The sequence below is a fragment of the Oncorhynchus masou genome, chromosome 32 (assembly GCF_036934945.1).
Source record: "Oncorhynchus masou masou isolate Uvic2021 chromosome 32, UVic_Omas_1.1, whole genome shotgun sequence".
Taxonomy (NCBI): domain Eukaryota; kingdom Metazoa; phylum Chordata; class Actinopteri; order Salmoniformes; family Salmonidae; genus Oncorhynchus; species Oncorhynchus masou.
The window spans coordinates 34,259,011-34,281,374 of NC_088243.1; the positions used below are offsets into that span (position 1 = coordinate 34,259,011).

General features: G+C 42.7%; 2 protein-coding genes across 2 annotated transcripts; one reads left to right on the forward strand and one right to left on the reverse strand.

Moving 5' to 3' along the window:
* Positions 1-326: 326 nt before the first annotated feature.
* On the reverse strand, positions 327-12,599 carry LOC135525995 (adenylyltransferase and sulfurtransferase MOCS3-like). Its single transcript, XM_064953998.1, has 6 exons — positions 12,385-12,599; positions 10,438-10,493; positions 1,509-1,879; positions 1,246-1,354; positions 1,100-1,165; positions 327-756 (listed from the first exon to the last, which is right to left on the reverse strand). Exons 3-6 carry the CDS (start codon positions 1,626-1,628, stop codon positions 623-625), a joined length of 429 nt encoding a protein of 142 aa, XP_064810070.1. The 5' UTR covers positions 1,629-1,879; positions 10,438-10,493; positions 12,385-12,599; the 3' UTR covers positions 327-622.
* On the forward strand, positions 11,847-20,046 carry LOC135525994 (glutaminyl-peptide cyclotransferase-like). Its single transcript, XM_064953997.1, has 7 exons — positions 11,847-12,019; positions 14,435-14,581; positions 14,769-15,050; positions 15,575-15,742; positions 18,612-18,711; positions 18,828-18,944; positions 19,028-20,046. The coding sequence occupies exons 1-7, from the start codon at positions 11,903-11,905 to the stop codon at positions 19,204-19,206; spliced, it is 1,110 nt and encodes a 369-aa protein (XP_064810069.1). The 5' UTR covers positions 11,847-11,902; the 3' UTR covers positions 19,207-20,046.
* Positions 20,047-22,364: the final 2,318 nt, after the last annotated feature.

Consider the following 22,364-nt stretch of genomic DNA (forward strand, 5'->3'; position numbering starts at 1 on the left):
TACTTTTGAGCTAATATTCTATAAGAGAAACAGGAGCTCAACAATACTTTTGAGCTAATATTCTATAAGTGAAACAGGAGCTCAAGCAGTAAAGAATTTGAGATTTGGCCCAAGTCAAGCATTGGTAATCATGCAATAATCGTCAAAAAACAGAAAGTCACGGACTATACTCTTCCTGCACGGATACCCTCTGGTCTTTGGAGAGAAGGTTTAGCATTTGACACTGAAAGAAAACCCAGAAAATATTAGGTAAATATATTCAAAGCCATCACTTAAACAACATTTTCCTATAATTAATGGAAAATGGGAATGTTATTTAGCTTTTTTATTCCAGTAAAGTACAGAAAACTCCTTTGACATACAGCGTATATCTCTGCTATTTATCTGAATTATAGATAATGAGCACATTTTCCTGGCTCTACATTCCGTGCGCTATGTGTATTTACTAAGGGGTTTAAAGGTGAGTGATAACACGTTTGCCAATTCAGACGTAATTTAAAATCCCCTTTACTTTAAAATGCTAACCCCTTAACAATGAATATGCAAGACCAATGCTTTGCCCACAGTGCCCTCTTTTCAGTAACCCCTGACCTTATCTGTGGCAGTAGACCCACAGAACTTCTCATAGTCCACTAAGTGTGTGACAGTGGGGGTTCTCTCTCCACACAGCACAGCTGGCCTGCTTGGTCCGCAGCCTGATGGACCGGAACTTGGCATCCTGGGCGTCAAACATCAACAGCTGTTGGCCACAGGAAGCTGTCACACTGAGTCAAGGAAGGGGCTCCTGTCTGACTGGCACACATCACTATGATTCACAGCATGACCCACTTCACTGATTTAAAATTGTCTTTGTATATTCAGAAACATACCTCAAAGGTCCAGCAAATCTACAGAATTCCCTCTCTTTTAGTCTAGCTTTATCAGATGGGCATGGTCATGAAGAAAAACACCCCTTCCTTCCCATGCTACACTGACTCATTCAGACCTTCATTCATCCAGTCAGCACCATGACTAAGCATAATGTGACGTTCCATTGTACAGTAGATAAGCTGTAGTGGGGCTGTGGAATGACTCAGGGAGCTTTCACTGGGAAAGATACAGTCCTGTCCTGAGGCGATCTTCAGGACCTCCAACGCTTTGAAGCAGCATCCCATGATCCCTGGTACTGAGACAAAAGAGTGAGACGTCAACAATCAATTCCTTTCTCTGTCAAAGGGTGAAGACATGAATCAGAAGAGGACTCACCTACTCCTAGTACCCCTCCGTCAGAGCAGTTGGTCACTTTCTCCGGGAGTGGAGGCTTTGGGTACAAACACCTGTAGCAGGGGCCTCCACGGTAGTTATACACTGTCAACTACAGACACAGACAACAGGGGTTCTTATGCTCAAAGGATGAGTAGCAATAAACATATGTAATTTACTAGTCAGTCATTTGTCAGACATTTATGTAAATCTAGTATGCATGCGGGGTCTTAAATGTGGAGACTTAAATGTAACTAGATCCTTACCTGGCCCTCCATTCTCAGGGCACTGGCAGATACTAGGCACTTGCCACTGAGGACACAGGCATCATTTATCAGATAGCAGGTGGGAACATTGTCTGAACAGTCAGCCACAATATCGTACATGAGGTGGATAATGTCAAGGAGTACAAATGCGGTGATTTTTTCTTCTGAAAGTCAGTGTTATGCTAATTGTTTGACTCTTGGATGTAATTACACAGTAAACCTGTGTGACAGATAGTAGAGTCTCTAATTTACTTCCTGTAAGATAATATAAGGCTCAAAGCGGAGAGGGAGGATACTGTTGGATGAGCTGGAAGCTGTTCTCTGGAGAGAGCTGGAGGTGGTAGGGAATGCATTCTACAGTGGAGTTCAACCTGTACACACATAACAAGGACAGACACAAGGCCATTCACATTAAAACCAAATGACGCTCACCCATCCCACCCCTTATATCTAACTCATTTTGGAGCGTAAGAAAGTATTGAACAGAATATTGGCTGGCTAATGTTATTTTCCTCTGAATACCTAAAGCCTGAAAGGAGCAATGAACCGTTGAAACAATAACAAAGTGTTTTCTCCACCCTTGTTTTGGTAAAAAGCTGAGGGATGGGGCTGGAGAAATGTAACCACTCTTAAATTCATAGACAGAGCTATGTTTTGAGGCTATATAGTGTTTCTTTACGTTTACAAGCTTATATTTTGGGTTCTGATACGGGACGACAGTTGAACTAAGAGGCATTTATACGTTATATTATTTAAGAATCAATGGGTACATATCATTCATTTATAAATCCCAAAATGGATGTAGTAACTGCATATTTTCCCTTCAACATTCAATTGCGTTACCATTCACTCTAACAAAAAAAGAGGGGGGACTATAGTTTGTCATAAGACTGCTAAATAAGACTGCTAAATAGCTCATGAAATGGCTACCCGGAATACCTGCATTGACCCTTTTTTTGCACAAACTCTCTTGCACTGACTATGCACACACACTGGACTCTACTCAGACATATTTACACTGACACCCAAACACACACCATACACACCCACACACAATGTGCACACATGCATACTGACACCACACACAACACACACTGCTACCCCACATATACTGCTGCAACAGCTCAGTCTATTATCTATCCTGTTGCCTTGTCACTTTAACCCTAGCTATATGTACATAGCTACCTCAATGACCTAGTAACCCTGCACAACGACTCGGTTCTGGTACTCCCTGTACATAGCCATGTTATTTTTACTCGTTATTGTTATTCACTGTGTATTCATTCCTCCTGTCACTGTTTCTATTTTTTCTTCTCTATCTTTAACTCTGCATTGTTGAAAAAGGATCCGTGAATAAGCATTTCACTGTTAGTCTACACCTGTTGTTTACAAAGCATGTGACAAATACATTTTGATTTGATCTGAGAGCAAGCCGTTGCTGTTTGGGTAAATGGCACCACCTAGTGGCTATAGCTATGATGTATAGTTTATTCACAGTACTGCATCAGCCTGTGCAGGCCCCAGTAGCCTCCTATACCTTCTGACAGCATGGGCAGAACCCACAACCCCAGGTGTTGCAAGCACCATGCTCTACCAACTGAGCCACACGGGATCTACCTACCAATTCCTGCTGCAGCTAGATACTGTGCCAGGGGGCAGCCTAGTCCTCCACACCCTACAACCAGCACTGATGTCTGGGAGAGATTCAGCTGGCCTGCCTGCAGAGAGTCAAGGATGTGTTCAATAATGTCACACTAAATGAACACCCTTATTTCAGAGATTGGGTGAAAGCTGCCATTGTTACCTTGTACACCCAGCTCTGGCAGCAGAAGCTGTCTGCTGTAGCGCATGATGTCTTCATTGGACAGGACTGCCTTGGGTTTCAGAGGTGGAGGTGTTGTCACTTTCTCCTGCAGCTGTAGACCTCTCAAACAGGGGCGGAGCCAGAGGGGTGTCCGGGGTGGCACTGGACACCCCTGACATCTGATTGGCCACACCGGGTGGCACCCCAAAATGTAATTCGCTACTGGCAGTTTGATGCTGATTGACATCTCATTTCACCTTTTGTTGAAAGAAGCATTTATTTTGACGTTCAACGGCGCATTTTTTCAAATCGAGGAAGAGAGAAAATTAACGTTCGTTGCGAGATACAGAAGAATAAGAAGAACATACAGAATTTTTTTTTAGAATATTTCCACAGCTCTATGAACTTTTTTCGCAATTGGTGAAAACATCATATTTGAAGTAAGTTTTAAGGTTTAGCATCGGGTTTAGGTTTCCTGATCAACTTTTACAAAAGTTGAGTCGCTGTGTAAGTTAACATTAGACCTTTGCCTCAATTAACAGATAAGAGATCAGTTCCCAATTTAGCCTAACATTATGTCTACTTCTGTGCAAGTAGCTAGCTAAGCTAGCTAAGTTACTTACTGCAGAGTAGGGCGAGCCATGATCTAACTAGTAACTTAGGCTGCTAGTTGATTTTAAGGTACAGTTATGACAATGAGGATTTGAAATTAAGATTGAGATTGGACTAAAATGTGGGTAATTGGATGCTTAGATGTAACCATAGACTGTCTTATTTTTGCATAGGATCAATTAAACATGAAAAGGAAAGGGGATATATTAGACTTCTGTTCCAAAAGGACCCAATGGTGGGCCAGGCCTATACTTTAAACTACACATTTTAGTTAGCAGCTGTTAGTATCTAACCTTGTGAATCCCTTAATAATACATTTCCATAGAGATAACACATTATTTAACGTGTATTTCAGACATTTCAAGATCCAGAGAAGAGGGTCCTGTACAGCCGTGTTTGAAAACATTTCCCAGAAGTCAGCATGGTACTAGGAAAAGGGCTTTCAACAGCCCCTGGTATAAAGACAATTCATGGCTTGAATATTCTGTAAATCAAGATTCTACTTATTGTTTCGCCTGTAGGCATTTTTCTCTGCCCAATACACCTGAATCTGCCTTCACATCACAGTCCGGTTTTTCTGCCCAATACACCTGAATCTGCCTTCACATCACAGTCAGGTTTCTCTGCCCAATACACCTGAATCTGCCTTCACATCACAGTCAGGTTTTTCTGCCCAATACACCTGAATCTGCCTTCACATCACAGTCAGGTTTTTCTGCCCAATACACCTGAATCTGCCTTCACATCACAGTCAGGTTTCTCTGCCCAATACACCTGAATCTGCCTTCACATCACAGTCAGGTTTCTCTGCCCAATACACCTGAATCTGCCTTCACATCACAGTCAGGTTTCTCTGCCCAATACACCTGAATCTGCCTTCACATCACAGTCAGGTTTCTCTGCCCAATACACCTGAATCTGCTTTCACATCAGTCAGGTTTCTCTGCCCAATACACCTGAATCTGCCTTCACATCACAGTCAGGTTTCTCTGCCCAATACACCTGAATCTGCCTTCACATCACAGTCAGGTTTCTCTGCCCAATACACCTGAATCTGCCTTCACATCACAGTCAGGTTCTCTCTGCCCAATACACCTGAATCTGCTTTCACATCACAGTCAGGTTTTTGTAACTGGAAAAAGGCGCCGTTTAAAGATTCTGGGTTTAAGCTCCATTCGAAAGGCAGAGCATCATATCAATGCTAAATATGCTTGGAATCAGCATAAAAGGGCTATTGACAGCAACTCATCAATGTTAGATGTCGTCATAAATGAGAACCGGAAAAAGAAAGTGGAGGAAAACTGTACTTTACATTAAAACAACTGCAGATGTGCTCCTATTAACTGCCAGTCAAAACATAGCACAGACAGGTCATCGAGAGTCTGATGACTCTCACAGCAAGGGTCATTTTTTGACAATCTTAGAAGAAATAGCAAAGCATGACCCTCTCATAGAGAAAAAGATGAATGCATTTGGCAATGCTAAGTACACAAGCCACCAAAACAATAACAAAGTTCTTGGGGGCTTAGCTGAGATGGTACAAAGAGAAATAATAAGAGAAGTAAAAGAACACATATATTTAGTTGTGAGGTACTATTACAACGGGGCCATCCACAAAAGCTTTTTACACTTTCAGTCAGCTGAAAGCTTAGATGTAGCAGGTCTCACAAAAATGATTGCCTTGAAAAACATGGTCTGGACTACAGAAATAATCTTGTGGGGCAAGGCTATGATGGTGCATCCGTCATGAGCGGAAAGCATTCTGGTGTGTCTGCACGGATTGAAAACAGTGCAAGATTTGCATTTTATATGCACTGTAATGCACATTGTTTGAATCTGTAAAATCAGTGCCTGAGGCAGTTAATTGTTTTGCTCTCCTGCAGAAGCTTTATAACGTTGTATCTGGCTCGTACGTTCATCTCAAGTGGCTTGCAGTTCAGAAAGAGCCGTATCCACAGCAGCAGCCCAGGGAACTACAGAGACTTACGGATGTAAGGTGGGCATGCAGATACATGGTATGCCGTAATCTGAGGGACAGGCTTCCAGAAGTTTTGAGAGTGCTACAGGATATCACACTTGAAAATAGTGGTGATAGATCAGTGGAGGCAAGGGGCCTTCTTTCTCAGATAGATTTACATTTCATAGGGCTTTTTGTAAAGTGCTTGGTGATGCCAAATGTCTTTCTGACATGCTCCAATCAAGCTCTCTTGACCTAGCAAGGGCTGTGGACCTAGTAGGTGCCCTTACAGACACATTACAGGACTACAGAAGTGAGGGTTATTTTGGAGATCTATGGAAAGAGGTTGAAGAGATTGCAGAGCACTGCAAAATAAGTGTACAAACAGTGTGTAAAAGAGCCTAAAACAAGCGTAAGATTTCACGACTCATTGATGAGCACTGTAGGACAGAAAAATAGTGACCAAAGTGATGGTGAGAGCTTCCAAAGAGCTATCTTTTATCAGGTGCTTGACAGTCTCACAGCCGAGCTGCCGAGGCGTTTTTCAAAGAAGAATTGCGAGATAATGCAAGGGGTCCAGTCTCTCACCCCAAAGACTACAACATTCTTGAATGAAGAGTCTCTGCTTGCCTTTGCTCAGACCTTTGAGTCGGATTTAGATGACCTCAAACATGATGCTCATCAAACCAGGCGGCTTCTTGATAGGGGAGAGAAAAGTTGAAGGGACTGACCGTCTACTCTCCTTGACTTTGTTGTGTTTCTAGAACCTTATAAAAAGAGGTCTTCCATGAACTATTTAGACTTTGTAAGATTTCTGTTGTTACACCAGTCAGCAGTGTTTCTTGCGAGAGAAGCTTCTCAGCTTTGGAACTGATTAAAAACCCACCTTAGGACAATTCCAAAATGTTTCTTTGCTAATAGTTCACATAATATATATGAGCATAAATATGATACTGTAAGTTTGTCCATTTCAAGTCCATTTCTGCTTGATACCTGGTATGTCAAATTGCAGTGTGTTTTTTTGGTAAATGTACTTTTTGTAAATTTATGTAACACACAAATGCTATCTCATCTCCTTGGTGCGTGAGCTTTATTTTCTGAAAATATGTTGGACGTTCAACACTTATAGACCCAGATTATATACTCATCAAAACAGAGTGACCCAAGTCTCTCCAGTATGTGAGTACAGTGTGTGTGTGTGAGTGTGTGAGTGAGTGAGTGAGTGAGTGAGTGAGTGAGTGAGTGAGTGAGTGAGTGAGTGAGTGAGTGAGTGAGTGAGAAATTGAGCTGCAGTTCCGAGGTAGAGACACTGACTATTCATAGTATGTTAAAGAATTCCAGTGAAGTAACCCTTTTGGACCACACTATCTGCCACATTGAAGAACTCCAGGTTAAGTGAATCATAGGAATCATAGGATTCATTCATGCTCCTTAGATGTCAGGTTAGGGTTACACACACATTTTCTGTCATGGTCTATGAACCCCCCGAAGTAGCCTTAGCCACCCCCTGTATAAAACTCTTGTTCCGCCACTGCTGTCAAACGGCTCGGATTTTAGTGGAGAAAGAATGGAGAGAGCATGTATGGTGTATTTAGTGGTTCAGAATAATAGTTGTGGTTATTATAGACAATGTGAAATGTCACTTCATAACCAAATGTTAAATTGACAAGTGCTATAAAGTCAATTGAATTGTAGGTAAACGAGTCTTGCGAGGCTCTCCTTCCAAATCTGGTTTTGTTAACTCTAATCCATAGAGAATGATAGAGGACTCTTTTTTTTTTATCTATCCCTTGTGGCATCTGAATACGGGCAGCGAATTTAAGGCGATCTAGTAGTCAATTTTCTTCTACTACTTCTATGATTTGGAAAACAAACTGACAGTGTGCTTACTGCCACCTGGAGTGTGTTGTTTCAACAGGTATAAAGCCAAGGCTGGCGATTTACTGCTATAATAGCCTATTCATGGCACCGATGTCGCCGGGACACAGAGGCATCTTTGGGTCAGTCTTGCGAGCACGGGGTAGCCTAATCTTCATTTTTTCCTCATAATATTAAATCACAGTAGACTACCGGTAGCCTTTATCGATTACGCCTTTCAGACATAATGGAATTGAATGTGAAGGACACTAAAATGTGCAGTTGTGTCACACAACGCCACAGATGTCTCATGTTTAAGGGAGTGTGCAATTGGTATGCTGACTGTAGAAATGTTCACCAGAACTGTTGCCAGATAATTTAATGTTTATTTCTCTACCATAAGCCGCCTGTAACGTCATTTTAGAGGCCAACTCACCAGACATGTCACCCATTGCGCATGTTTGGGATGCTCTGGATCGACATGATCGACAGCGTGTTCCAGTTCCCGCCAATATCCAGCAACTTCGCACAGCCATTGAAGAGGAGTGGAACAACATTCCACATGCCATAATCAACAGCTTGATCAACTCTATGTGAAGTAGATGACGCGCTGCATGAGGCAAATGGTTGTCACATCAGATACTGACTGGTTTTCAGATACACATACCAAGCTTTTTGTTAAGGTATCTGTGACCAACAGATGCATATTTGTATTCACAGTTATGTGAAATTCATATATTCTTATATGAACTGTAACTCAGAAGAAACCTTAAAATTTGTCACGTTCTGACCTTTATTTCCTTTGATTTGTCTTTATTTAGTATGGTCAGGGCGTGAGTTGGGGTGGGCAGTCTGTGTATTCTATGTTTTTCCATTTCTATGTTTGGCCTGATATGGTTCTCAGAGGCAGCTGTTTATCGTTGTCCCTGATTGAGAACCATATTTAGGTAGCCTGGGTTTCAATGTTGGTTTGTGGGGGTTTGTTTCCATCTGTCACTTCAGACGAAGAGGAGGAAATCTGCCGTTACAGAAACACCCACCACAAAAGGACCAAGCGGTGTGGTGATGGGCAGCAGCAGCAGCGATGTCAGGATTTCTGGACATGGGAGCGAGATCTGGACTGTTTCACTACTTGGGAGGAGATAGACAGGTGGGCAGTCGACCCAGGGAGAGCGCCGGAGCCCGCCTGGGATTCTCTGGAGCAGTGTGAGGAGGGATACTGGCGAATGGAGTCAGCACGGCGGCGCGGTAGGAAGCCCGAGAGGCAGCCCCAAAAATGTATTTGGGGGGTGGGCACACGGGGAGTGTGGCGAAGCCAGGTAGGAGACCTGCGCCAACTTCCTGTGCTTACCGGAAAGCGAGAGAGAACGGGCAGGCACCGTGTTATGCTGTGGAGCGCACGGTGTCCCCGGTGCGGGTGCATAGCCCGGTACGGTACATTCCAGCTCCTCGTATCGGCCGGGTCGAGTGGGCAACGAGCCAGGTGCCATGAAGCCGGCTCTACGAAACTGGTCTCCAGTGTGTCTCCTTGGGCCGGCATACATGGCACCAGCCTTACGCATGGTGTCCCCGGTTCGCCAGCACAGCCCAGTGCGGCCTATTCCACCTCGCCGCACTGGTCAGGCTACGGGGAGCATTCAACCAGGTAAGGTTGGGCAGGCTTGGTGCTCAAGAGCTCCACTGCGCCTGCACGTTCCGGTCTATCCAGTGCCACCTCCACGCACCAGCACTCCGGTGGCAGCCCCCCGCACCAGGCTGTCTCTCCGTCTTCTGCCTACAGGGTCTCCCGCCTGTCCAGCGCTGCCAGAGCCTTCCTCCTCTCCAGCGCTGCCAGAGTCTCCCGTCTGTCCAGCGCTGCCAGAGTCTCCCGTCTGTCCTGCGCTGCCAGAGTCTCCCGTCTGTCCTGCGCTGCCAGAGTCTCCCGTCTATCCTGCGCTGCCAGAGCGGCCAGTCTGTCCTGAGCTGCCAGAGCCGCCAGTCTGTCCTGAGCTGCCAGAGCCGCCAGTCTGTCCTGAGCTGCCAGAGCCGCCAGTCTGTCCTGAGCCGTCAGCCGGCCAGGACCTGCCAGAGCCGCCAGCCAGCCAGAGCCGCCAGCCAGTCCTGAGCTGCCCCTCAGTCCGGAGCTGCCCCTTAGTCCAGTGGGCCCTTTAGTAGGGTTGCCAGTCCTAGTTCGGTGGCGAGGGCCGCCGCTTTAAAGAGGCCACGTAGGCAGGCAAAGAGGCGCACCAGAACTTTGGTGAAGTGGGGTCCACGTCCCGCGCCAGAACCGCCATCGCGGACAGATGCCAACCCAGACCCTACCCTATAGGTTCAGGTTTTGCGGCCGGAGTCCGCACCATTGGGGGGGGGGGGGGGGGGTACTGTCACATTCTGACCTTTATTTCCTTTGTTTTGTCTTTATTTAGTATGGTCAGTTCGTGAGTTGGGGTGGGCAGTCTGTGTGTGTTTCTATGTTTTTCCAATTGTATGTTTGGCCTGATATGGTTCTCAATCAGAGGCAGCTGTTTATCATTGTCCCTGATTGAGAACCATATTTAGGTAGCCTGGGTTTTAATGTTGGTTTTCAGGTGTTTGTTTCCATGTCTGTGTTTGTCACCACACGGGACTGTTTCGGTTTGGTTTTCGTTCATGTTCACATTTATTGTTTTGTAGTTCTTAGTGTTCAGTTTATGTTTTTAATAAACGATATGGACACTTACCACGCTGCGTTTTGGTCCGATCCATGCCACACCTCCTCTTCAGATGAAGAAATCTGCTGTTGCAAAATGGTTGTGTTTATGTTTTGTTCAGTGTACTTTAAAGTTAGTTAAATACTGTGACTTACCAAGACATTTAGTAGAAATAAAACATATCTAGCTACCATACCATAAAAAAAGCACAGCAACACATCAATCAGCGATGTTTATTGTTGTTAGGAAAAAAAACTAAATGTTTTGCCCTAGCAGAATTCTGTTACTTTAAAAAAAAGTTACCAATTGTCACTATAAACATGTTACTGTAGCTGCGGTCTATATCTGTAATGGGTTGCGGTAGATATAACTTCATTGCCCAGCCCATTGCCCAGCCCTAGCGGTCATACATATGTTATAGGACTATTATTCTGTAATGTAAATTTGTGGAAATCTTTTCCTTAACAGGAAAACAATTATTTAAAAAAACAGCTGTTTCAACATTACGCAACATTTTCCATTTGTCACATCCTTACTACCCACCCAGTTGACTACTTTAAAATTGAGTAAGTCCTCAAAGGCGCTGCCCATGCTAAAACGATTTTTTTTGCACTAGAGTCCTCCATCTATCTCTATGCTCAAACCCAACCCCACATTGTAACTTTGTCTGCTGATAGCCACAGCAAGCACTAGGCAACAGCTAACTAGCGTACTGGTATTCAATCAATGTAAAGAGAGACATACCTTTCCTAATTGTGCCAATTTATCCTTCAATGCAACGATCTGTTTTTCCATAAATCTCTTCCAAAATAGCTGCAATACGATAAGACACGTGAGATACAAAACTGTTACACAATTAGCGAAATAACGCCACAATCGTACTGATTGCAACTGTTTTAATGATTAATGTTTGTTGTCATTTGTAGAAGTCGGGACTCGGCACTTCCCGGTCTACAGAAGAGACCCACTTGAGATGAGACCAGTTGGGGATGCTTTCCCAATGACAGTAGTCTATTCCCGCGCCACATCAAATCAAGCGGGAGATCAAGGCACTGCATTACGCTGTTGTCGCTGCGCAGTTCAGTTCCCACAGTTTGATTACTTTACTATAGGAAAGTAGGCTAATTGAAATATCTCAAATGTAAATTATGAATTCACTTGGAAAGGCTATGCTTACATTTGAACTTACAATCGTTTACTTGTATTGCTTGATTACCATGCCTCATAAAATGCAGATACATTTATAGATGCAAGCTTTTCTGATCTAATATGTTATCAGCTAAATCGAATTGAAGCCTTCACAACAAATCAAACATGTAACCAAAAAGGCAATTTCACATAAATAGACCCTCTGCTCTGTGGCGCCTTGGGATAAAAAAAACACAAAAAAACAGTGACGCCTGTAAAATGCCTCTGGTCCTCCCTCATGTTTTTCACATGATCCGAGATTACACTGAGGAGAAGCTTTGAATGTTCAGTGAGAGAAACCGCCGCGATGACTGAACGTCGCTCCAGTCTGCGTATACATTTATTTTATGTAGTGAGCATTTGTGCAACATTTATCGATAATATCAATGGACAGAGAGCACAGGTCCCATGGACACAAGATAAGGTAGGCTAAAAATATTACAGTACACGGTTCAACGATTGTGTGCATGTTCTTGTTGCTTTTATTAAAACAAAAAAAGTTATTACTAAATTCCTCCTTTCTATTGCATAACATATATGATTGATATAGCCTACATTTATTTAGAATATGTCACAAAGTTGTAATTTTCTAAAGAGACAGGTGGGCAAAAAGGCAATGAATGACTAAGGAGAGATGGTAGTAGACAGGCAGTCTTTAGAATGTTTGCATTTCAATTTATATATATTAAATAATATTGTAAAGCATTTATTTTCACAGGTTTGTAATTTAAATAATAGAATCCATTCAAAAATAACAATAAACCACAGTTTGCTTTTTACAACTCTCACCTCAAATGGCATTTAATGCATCCTTAAGAGGCCTACACTTCATTTCCAAGAGATGTGTAATTCCTTTGATATAAAGGGTGCTTGGCCATTCAGGTCCCATGTTGTTCATCCTCGCTTCTCTTTGTCTTGTTGCTATAGCAGCACAGTCATCATTGATCCACCAATTGTAGATCTTGATATTTATAGATCTAAAGTGGAGCCCCTTTTAACCCTTTCTCAGAAAGAGATATTGCAATACTGTATCCCCACAGTGTTGTCTTTAGGTCTCTGTGATCAAACCATGGGGATGGTTGGCAGAGAAATGACAAGAGTAGGCCTATGCAGGGCATGTTTCAACAGGTAATCCTATAACAAAACATGATTGTGACCAATTGAAATATTATCACCAGGTTCATAACCAGTGTATTACTGTTTTTCATTGGTTAATAGACCATGTGTTAATATGTTATTAGCCCACACTGTTATTACCTTTTGCAATGGAACCTGCTAAATGGAGAGAGAAGAAAGACCATGCTCTGTTCATGTTGATGTTGACCTTTCAGTCTGAGCCCCAGAGAACCCAGACATCAGTTTCATAACACAGATCCATCTCCTCAGCCAGATCACCACATGCAAATTATACAGTGAAACCATAGAGAGCTGCTGATCTTCATAGCACAGTTCAGGCTACAGGGGAAGGCTGTTGAAATGGTGGTGTTATTCTCTTATTCCCCATCTTTTCTACCACTTACTGTCCTGGCGCTCAGTCCCAGTTACCAGGACAACAGAGGATCACTGCACAAGAGGCAGGTGAACTTTGAGACCAAACAAAAGCGATCGGGGCAGGTGGAACGGAATATGATCAATACCTTGTGTCCATGGGTTTCTTCCTAGAATGCTATGAAGGCTTATTTTGTGGACTTGTTTGTTTTTCTCCCTCATCATCAAGCTTACAAAATAATTGTGATATGCTTTCTCTTCCAAGGTATAAAGATCTTTCATTTATCTATGGGAGGCTACCTGTGAGAGGCAGGGGAAATGTATTAACAAGCACCCTTCATATTTCTGAGCTGCCTGCTAGCATACCTTTCACACAAGCTGCAGCTGTAGTAACCTGCCAGTTTATTTTAAAGCTTCAATCATGTTTCCTGGATCTGTGATTGCTTCTCGTCTCCTGAAATGTCTCGCGGCAAAGGAGCTTGAGTTCACTACAGGCATACACAATCTGGTCAAATCAGTCATGAACAGTCTTGTCAAACCATAAATGTACACAGAGACACAGAGTGTATCATTCCTATATGGAAACAAGAATAAACTAGCTCACTTGCATCACTTTGGATTTTTCAATTGTTGGGTAACCTTGGGGTTTTCAACGATTGGTTAACCTTGTCTAATGATGTAACTTGGGTACTGTGACAGCAACAAAAAACAAAAAACAATCTCTGTTGAAATGGACCAATAAAGCAAATATTGTGTTGTATTGTAGCTTGTCTTGGTAGACATCAGCCAGACAAACTATACAAATGATTGTATAGCAAGGTGTAAACCGAGAGTTTGAAACCATACAGTAGCCTATATCCTGAACTCTAGAAAGCGACAGTATATTAAGAGACTGTGATGATCTATGCGTCATGTGTATTTCCTGCCTAGCCTGTTCCTCAATTTGAATGCATCACTAGAGAGTTTCCCTTTCTCTATTTTAAAGATGTGCAAGTTGCAACTGTAGCTCAATGTTCTTTCACAGTGTTTTAAACTGTATATTTCCATTTGCACACTGTAGATATTGGAACAAGGTCGTAGTGATTAGCCATGGTCTTATTTTCCCTGCATGGCTGTCTTTGTTAATCGCTTTCTGAGAGGTTGAACTAATCTACCTCGGCTGAACTGATTGTGATTAATGAGGAGCATCCTTGGTGCCTCTTTCAATGACAGCCTCTCTGCCAGGGCCTCTGTCTCAACTAAACAGGTGGTAATGAAGAAAAGCCACTTGTTCCTGTCCTCATGGTTGTCAGAGCACCCCTAATCCTGATTATCTTGTGCTTTCTTCTCTCTTCTCCACTTGTCTGTCTAGATCAGCCACAAGCCCAGCACCCTCAGCTCCAGTGACATCACCAGGGTCCTGTCACACACAGACCTGAACCAGATGTGGCAGAGGGACCTCAGGCCTCTGCTAGTGACACGGTACCCCAACTCTGCAGGCAGCCTGGCAGCGCAACAGGTCGGTATCCCCATGGCTGACAGCATGAACAATCGACTGTGTGCGGTCTACTTATGTCATTGGCGTGATTAGACTCGTCAGTGTATGTAGGAGAGGGGTTTAGTCACTTCTTTTTAGTCAGTTACCAGGATAAACGTTTCCCAATGCTTTGTCTATTTAATTGTGCAACATGTCTGTCTCCCACTAGCACATCAAGAGCACTCTGGGTTCTCTGAGGGCAGGCTGGGATGTTAAGGAGGACAAGTTTGAGTCACACACCCCTTACGGTCCCATGACCTTCAACAACATCATCGCTACCCTCAACCCTTCCGCCAAGCGTCATCTGGTGCTGGCGTGCCACTATGACTCCAAGTACTACCCTCCCCAGTGGCATGGGCGTGAGTTCCTGGGTGCCACGGACTCAGCTGTGCCCTGTGCCATGATGTTGGAGCTGGTACGGGCTCTGGACCAGGAGCTGAAGACTCTGAAGGTGGGGAAAGGTTTACAATTTTCTCATGTGTCCACTTTAGTCTGTACAATAATTTATGTTTGATAAGCAATATTAGATCAGAAAAGTTTGTAAAAACCCACTCAAAGTTTTTACACACCTGTAGCCAAGATCAACAAAGAATTGAGAGATGAGAGATGAAAAGAGATGGACATAGCCGTCACAGAGCCTCCTCACATTGCTGTTTGTGCTGTCCTGCTCCATGGGTCAGCTGACCTCAATCTGAGGGGATGGGTCCTGAGTGACAGGGGCAGCCATAGGGTCAGGCTAGGGGACCTGTTTATCTGACACTACAGACAGTGACAAAGGCCACCCTGAATTGACAAACTGAATACCGATTTCTTCATAGCATTGTTTTGTTTAAACCAATAGGTGGCAGCAAAGCTAAAAGTTCAAACCAGTAGTTCCCCAAGTACTGTTTGCAGTGACTAATAAACATCTCTTTCACTTTCTGGCCACCACTTCTCTTTTCTCTCTCTGTCTCTCTCCTGCTCATCCCCTACCAGGGATCCAATCCCAATCTGTCTCTCCAGCTGTTGTTCTTTGATGGAGAGGAGGCTCTGTTCCAGTGGACCTCTACAGACTCCCTGTACGGCTCCCGCCACCTGGCCCAGACGATGGAGAACACAGCACACCCACCTGGAGCCACAGACACCAACCAACTGCATGGCATTGTATGTCAGGCATATATTCAAACAACTAAGCACCAATTCAGCCAATTCAGCACATGGGGACCTAATATTCACCCAGTTGCAGTGCCATCTTAAAGCATCTGTCCTTCATATGTTTGATTCATAAACATCTTTCAGCCTTGACAAGCAACCATTAGGGAGGCTTGAGTAGTGGAATATATTCGGACATTTATCATGCCATCTACAATAACATTATGTCAAAGAAATATAAGATGTGTTATTCGGTATTCTTGCCGTATCCTAGCTATGGAGAGCTAGTACTACTGTTGTTTAAACAAGTAGAGCACCTTTCCTGTCAGGGAAGAGATAAAGGAGACTGTCTCAGAGAGGCTCATAGTCCCGCAGTGAGGTATGTGTGTGTTTTAGAGAGGGGCCATGAATTTGGCATGGTGCCAGTGTTCAGGACTAGCGCCAGAATGAGTCAGTTGGATGGGCATTTTCTGACTTGGGGGGGGGGGGGTAAAGACATAATTTAACTATACAAATATATTACCTTTTAATGTGGCATGAACACAACCAGTCATGATGTATTCGTCTGACTGTCAAACAAATCACTTCAATCACTTCACTAGGTTACCTTCGCACGTTCTTCCAAAATAATTCCATAACAGAGAACATGTTCATCTGACACTACAGACAGTGACACTGAACTCACCAACTTTCCTTAAATTCACAAGTGGCTGAAACAATCTCACTGGAGAAGCATCCAAGCGAGAAAAACAGTTCCCTGAGTCTTACTGTATGTAGCCCATGTATCTGATGCTGTCTGGCCAAAAAGAGTACAACATGCCGGATACATGGGCTACACATACAAATCAAATACACAGACTAGTGGTCAAACACAGATTTGCTGATGTTATCGCAGGTGCAACGAAATGCTTGTGTTTCTAGCTCCAACAATACAGCGATACCTAGCAATACAGTAATACAGTAATACAAAACAATATGGCATTACCTAGCAATACAGCAATAGAAAACAATACTGCAATACAAAACAGTAATACCTAGCAATAAAAAACAATACTGCAATACAAAACAATACTGTAATACCTAGCAATACAGCAATACAAAACAATACAGCAATACCTATTAATAAAAAATACAGCAATACAAAACAATACAGCAATACCTAGCAATAAAAAACAGCAATAGCTAGCAATACAAAACAATACAGCAATACAATAATACCTAGCAATACAAAACAATACAGCAATACCTAGCAATACAAAACAGCAATACCTATTAATAAAAAATAATACAGCAATACAGTAATAACTAGCAATACAAAACAATACAGCACAGCAAACCCTAGCAATACAATACAGTAATACAAGACAATACAACAATACCTAGCAATACAAAACAGCAATACCTAGCAATAAAAAACAATACAGCAATACCTAGCAATACAAAACAATACAGTAATACAAAACAATACAGCAATACAAAACAATACAGCAATACAGCAATACAAAACAATACAGTAACACATAGCAATACAGTAATACAAAACAAAAACAGTAATACCTAGAAATACAGAAATCCCTAGCAATACAATACAGCAATACAAAACAATACAGCAATACCTAGGAATAAAAAACAATACAGTAATATCTAGCAATACAAAACAATACAGCAATACCTAGCGATACAAAACAATACAGCAATACAAAACAGCAATACCTAGCAATATAGGAATACAAAACAATACAGCAATACCTAGCAATACAAAACATCAATACCTAGCAATACAGCAATACAAAACCATATAGCAATACCTAATAATACAAAACAATACAGTAATACAAAACAATACAGTAATACCTAGCAATACAAAACAATACAGCACAGCAAACCCTAGCAATACAATACAGTAATACAATACAACAATACCTAGCAATAAAAAAACAATACAGCAATACCTAGCAATACAAAATAGCAATACAGCAATACAATAATACAGCAATACCTAGCAATACAAAACAATACAGTAATACAAAACAATACAGCAATACAGCAATACAAAACAATACAGCAATACAGCAATACAGTAATACCTAGCAATACAGCAATACAAAACAATACAGTAACACATAGCAATACAGTAATACAAAACAAAAACAGTAATACCTAGAAATACAGCAATCCCTAGCAAAACAATACAGCAATACCTAGGAATAAAAAACAATACAGTAATATCTAGCAATACAAAACAATACAGCAATACCTAGCGATACAAAACAATACAGCAATACAAAACAGCAATACAGGAATACAAAACAATACAGCAATACAGCAATACAAAACCATATAGCAATACCTAATAATACAAAACAATACAGTAATACAAAACAATACAGCAATACCTAGCAATACAGCAATACCTAGCAATACAAAAATACCTAGCAATACAAAACAATACACACATAATCCAAAAAGTAAAAAGGAAGAAATTAAGAAATATCAGACTAATACAGAGAGGGGCACTGTTTTTGCTCGCTCGGATGTTTTATCAGAGATTGATGAGTCTTTCTATCAGAGCTCGTCTTGGTCAAATAAATTATCAATAATTAATTTGGACAGGCAAGGAGGTACTAGAGGGCCGGCCCCCTAAGCCCACCCATAATACCGGTCCTGGTAGTGTTTCACGTGGTGGAAAGCATGATGTCATCCTTCATTTCAAAGCTTCGAGGTAGTGGACTTTTAGGGAGTTATCTCCAGGCTTTGGAGAATTACTTTCCCATGAGACCTGGCTGGTGGACCCTCTCACACACTGACCTGAGGGGATCCTTTGTCTTCAATTTCTTCCTCTCCTCACCATCCTCTTCCCTTCTTTCTCCCTCTCCTCCAGGACCTGTTTTTGCTCTTAGACTTGATTGGAGGCCCCAGCCCACGCTTTGGCAACCAGTTCCCCAACACTGCCCGGTGGCTCACCAGAATGCAGAACATCGGTGAGCACTCACTCTGTTCTCTGTTATTCTATCAGCCTCGCTCGCTCTGGCTGTCTCTCGCTCTCTTATATTAGCTAAGCCCTTTGCACTATATTGAATGTTCCTTCTCTTTTCAGAGCGTCGTTTGCACAACACGGGCCACCTGAAGGACCATCCAAACGATGTACAGTACTTCTGGCCCGGTATGCCTGTGGGTCCAGTGCAGGATGACCACATGCCATTCCTCAACAGAGGTAAACTAACACACTGGGTCTGACATAAGCTTGGCTGTGTTCTGTAGGGTACTAATGAGCTTTGTATTCTGGTTTCTTCTCAGGTGTGCGTGTCCTCCATCTCATCCCCACCCCTTTCCCCTCTGTGTGGCACACATTTGATGACAACGAGCAGAACCTGGACCGCTCCACCATCGAGAACCTCAACAAGATCCTGCAGGTGTTCGTGCTGGAGTACCTCAACATGACACCTCAAGCCCTGAATCCCCAAAATGCCCCCTAAAATGTTAGGGCTTCCCTGGTTCTATTGGGGCCCCTTAACACAGCTCTCTCTTCACACACAAACACACACACACACAGCCCTATCAATACTCTGTCCCTTGCCTGCAGACTTCCCTAAAGGATCTTCTGTGTGTCTGCTTCCACAGTGCTCTCTCTATGTCCCTACTTCCCCTTCTCTTTCTGAGGAGCCATGCTTTGTGCTAATGTATGTGCCCCACTAGCCAGGAGGAAGAGAGAGAGAGATGCAGATAGATTAACAAGATAAACATTGATTACTAGCTCCATACCTTGTGGCTTATGACTTGCTATTGTGTTATTTCTGTTTTAATACTGGTACATTACAGTCTGCCTTCTATCTGATAATCCAAGCTGATAATAGGCAATACAAAGAGGCCTCTACCCCTGCATTCCAGAGGGATGGTGATCATTTCGATATTAATTGGAGGGGGTTTGGAACAGCTGTGGCAGGAGACAGTGGCTCATGTCGGTGCATTAATGTACAGAGCCTGACGTCATTCCTAGAAGCCTTGTAATTCTATATCACACAAACAACTGATGGGGCCCTCGCTCTCTGTATCTGAACGTACATGGCATTACACTGTCCACTTTATATTAGCATAGAAAAACTTGCTGAGGTCAGGAGATATTATCTATATTTGTATTGTTAATACGTGATCCTTATACCCTACTCAGTCAGATGGAAATTTAAGTTGAAAAGCCTGCTGTGTTTTTATGACAATATTCACCACATGTTGATGCTAATCTTGGAATAATACACACTGCCAAATGTATACTACCTTAGAGAGTCAGAAATAAATGTTGATCCAAAAAATAAGAATAATGCCTCTCCACACGTCCTGTTGACCTTTGAAGATCTTGTTTTTTGCTTTGGTCGTCGCTGCCAGTAGAGTGAAACGAAAGCGGTTGACATTGTTTGTGTGACAGCAGGTCAGAGCAGTGAGCAGACAGTTGAAGTCGGAAGTTTACATACACTTAGGTTGGAGTCATTAAAACTCTTTTTTCAACCTCTTCACAAATTTCTTGTTAACTATAGTTTTGGCAAGTCAGTTCGGACATCTACTTTGTACATGACAAGTAATTTTTCCAACAATTGTTTATAGACAGATTATTTGGTCTGGTTCATCCTTGGGAGCAATTTTGAAATGCCTTCAAGTACCAAGTTCATCTGTACAAACAATAGTGCGCAAGTATAAACACCATGGGACCATGCAGCCGTCATACCTCTCAGGAAGGAGATGTGTTTTGTCTCCTAGAGATCAACGTACTTTGGTGCAAAAAGTGCAAATCAATTCCAGGACAACAGCAAATGACCTTGTGAAGATGCTGGAGGAAGCAGGTACAAAAGTATCTATATCCACAATAAAACGAGTCCTATATCGACAAAATCTGAAAGGCTACTCATCAATGAAGAAGCCACTGCTCCAAAACTGCCATAAAAAAGCCAGACTATGGTTTGCAACTGCACATGGGGACAAAGATCGTACTTTTGAAGAAATGTCCTCTGGTCTGATGAAACAAAAATAGAACTGTTTGGCCATAATGACCCATCATTATGTTTGGAGGAAAAAGGGGGTGGCTTGCAAGCCGAAGAACACCATCCCAACAGTGAACCATGGGGGTGGCAGCATCATGTTGTGGGGGTGCTTTGCTGCAGGAGAGACTGGTGCACTTCACAAAATAGATGGCATCATTAGAGGGGAAAATTATGTGGATATATTGAAGCAATATCTCAAGACATCAGTCAAGAAGTTAAAGCTTGGTTGCAAATGGGTCTTCCAAATGGACAATGACCCCAAGCATACTTCCAAAGTTGTGGCAAAATGGCTTAAGGACAACAAAGTCAAGGTATTGGAGTGGCCATCACAAAGCCCTGACCTCAATCCTATAGAAAATATGTGGGAAGAACTGAAAAAGTGTGTGCAAACAAGGAGGCCCACAAACCTAACTCAGTTACACCAGCTCTGTCAGGAGGAATGGGACAAAATTCACCCAACTTATTGTGGGAAGCTTGTGGAAGGTTTCCCGAAACGTTTGACCCAAGTTAAACAATTTAAAGGCAATGCTGCCAAATAGTAATTGAGTGTATGTAAACTTCTGACCCACTGGGAATGTGATGAATGAAATAAAAGCTGAAATAAATCACTCTTTACTATTATTCTGACATTTCACATTCTTAAAATAAAGTGGTTAAATGAAATGTCAGGAATTGTGAAAAACTGAGTTTAAATGTATTTGGCAAAGGTGTATGTAAACTTCCGGCTTCAACTGTAGGTGGCCTATGCTGTACAGGACGAAGCACACGCTCCTATTGAAATCCTGTTCACAAACAGGAAGAGATGACAACTCTTTTTTCTCCTCAGTTCGGTCCAACTCTCAGATTAGCTTTGTGCTCCGTGTGAATCGTGCGTCCCCCCCCCCTCACCGTTCCTCATCCCCACCTCCTCACCCCATGTCCCCCTTCACCTCCCTCAGCCACTACAATGTAGCCGAGGGGCCTGCTCTCCCCCCAGGCCTCCTCCATACAACAATCCCATAATGCAGTAATCCCATCAGGACCTCTCCTGAATTCCACGCTTCCCAAATCCTCTGGATTTACCACATTCCCTTGGGAAGGAATGTGGAGCTGCAGTAGGCTACAGACTCCCCCTTTCAGTGCATTCAGACATATTTATGATGCCTAGCAACACTAGAGGACATATACTGTGCCATGGGAGAGATTAAATGGTGTACTAACTGTTAAGACCCCATTTGTCAAGCACTCATATCACTATCTGTGGCATGTTGTCATCATAACCTAAATATCATCAAACATAAACTCTACTTTACATTCTGAAGTGAAGTATTATCCCCGTCTCTGGATCTTAACATAGTTTTGTTATACAATAGTTTGTGATATTATTTTTTACTTAGCAACATAATACAGTACAAACACTTTCATTTGTGGATGCCTCACTCTCACCCCAGACACCTTGAATGAAGAGTTCACCCTTCTTCAACATCTCCTGGCCTTCATCCTATTCCTGTGATATTACAGAATTCACTCTCCTTGGCCTCCCTTGGAGATTCGTGCCTGTGTTCTCTCACACACTAATTGTTCCCATCATGTCTCAGCAAGTTATACTCCACAACACCCCCACA

What these genes read in the sequence shown, in the direction of transcription:
- LOC135525995 (XM_064953998.1), bottom strand. Translation starts at nt 1,628, where the DNA reads ATGTACGATATTGTGGCTGACTGTTCAGACAATGTTCCCACCTGCTAT. An exon ending in CCCTGAGAATGGAGGGCCAG is followed by an intron (nt 1,355 to 1,508) that starts GTAAGGATCTAG and finishes CTGTGTCTGTAG; the next exon opens with TTGACAGTGTATAACTACCG. An exon ending in CGGAGGGGTACTAGGAGTAG is followed by an intron (nt 1,166 to 1,245) that starts GTGAGTCCTCTT and finishes CTTTTGTCTCAG; the next exon opens with TACCAGGGATCATGGGATGC.
- LOC135525994 (XM_064953997.1), top strand. Translation starts at nt 11,903, where the DNA reads ATGACTGAACGTCGCTCCAGTCTGCGTATACATTTATTTTATGTAGTG. An exon ending in AGGAGCTGAAGACTCTGAAG is followed by an intron (nt 15,051 to 15,574) that starts GTGGGGAAAGGT and finishes ATCCCCTACCAG; the next exon opens with GGATCCAATCCCAATCTGTC. An exon ending in CATGCCATTCCTCAACAGAG is followed by an intron (nt 18,945 to 19,027) that starts GTAAACTAACAC and finishes GTTTCTTCTCAG; the next exon opens with GTGTGCGTGTCCTCCATCTC.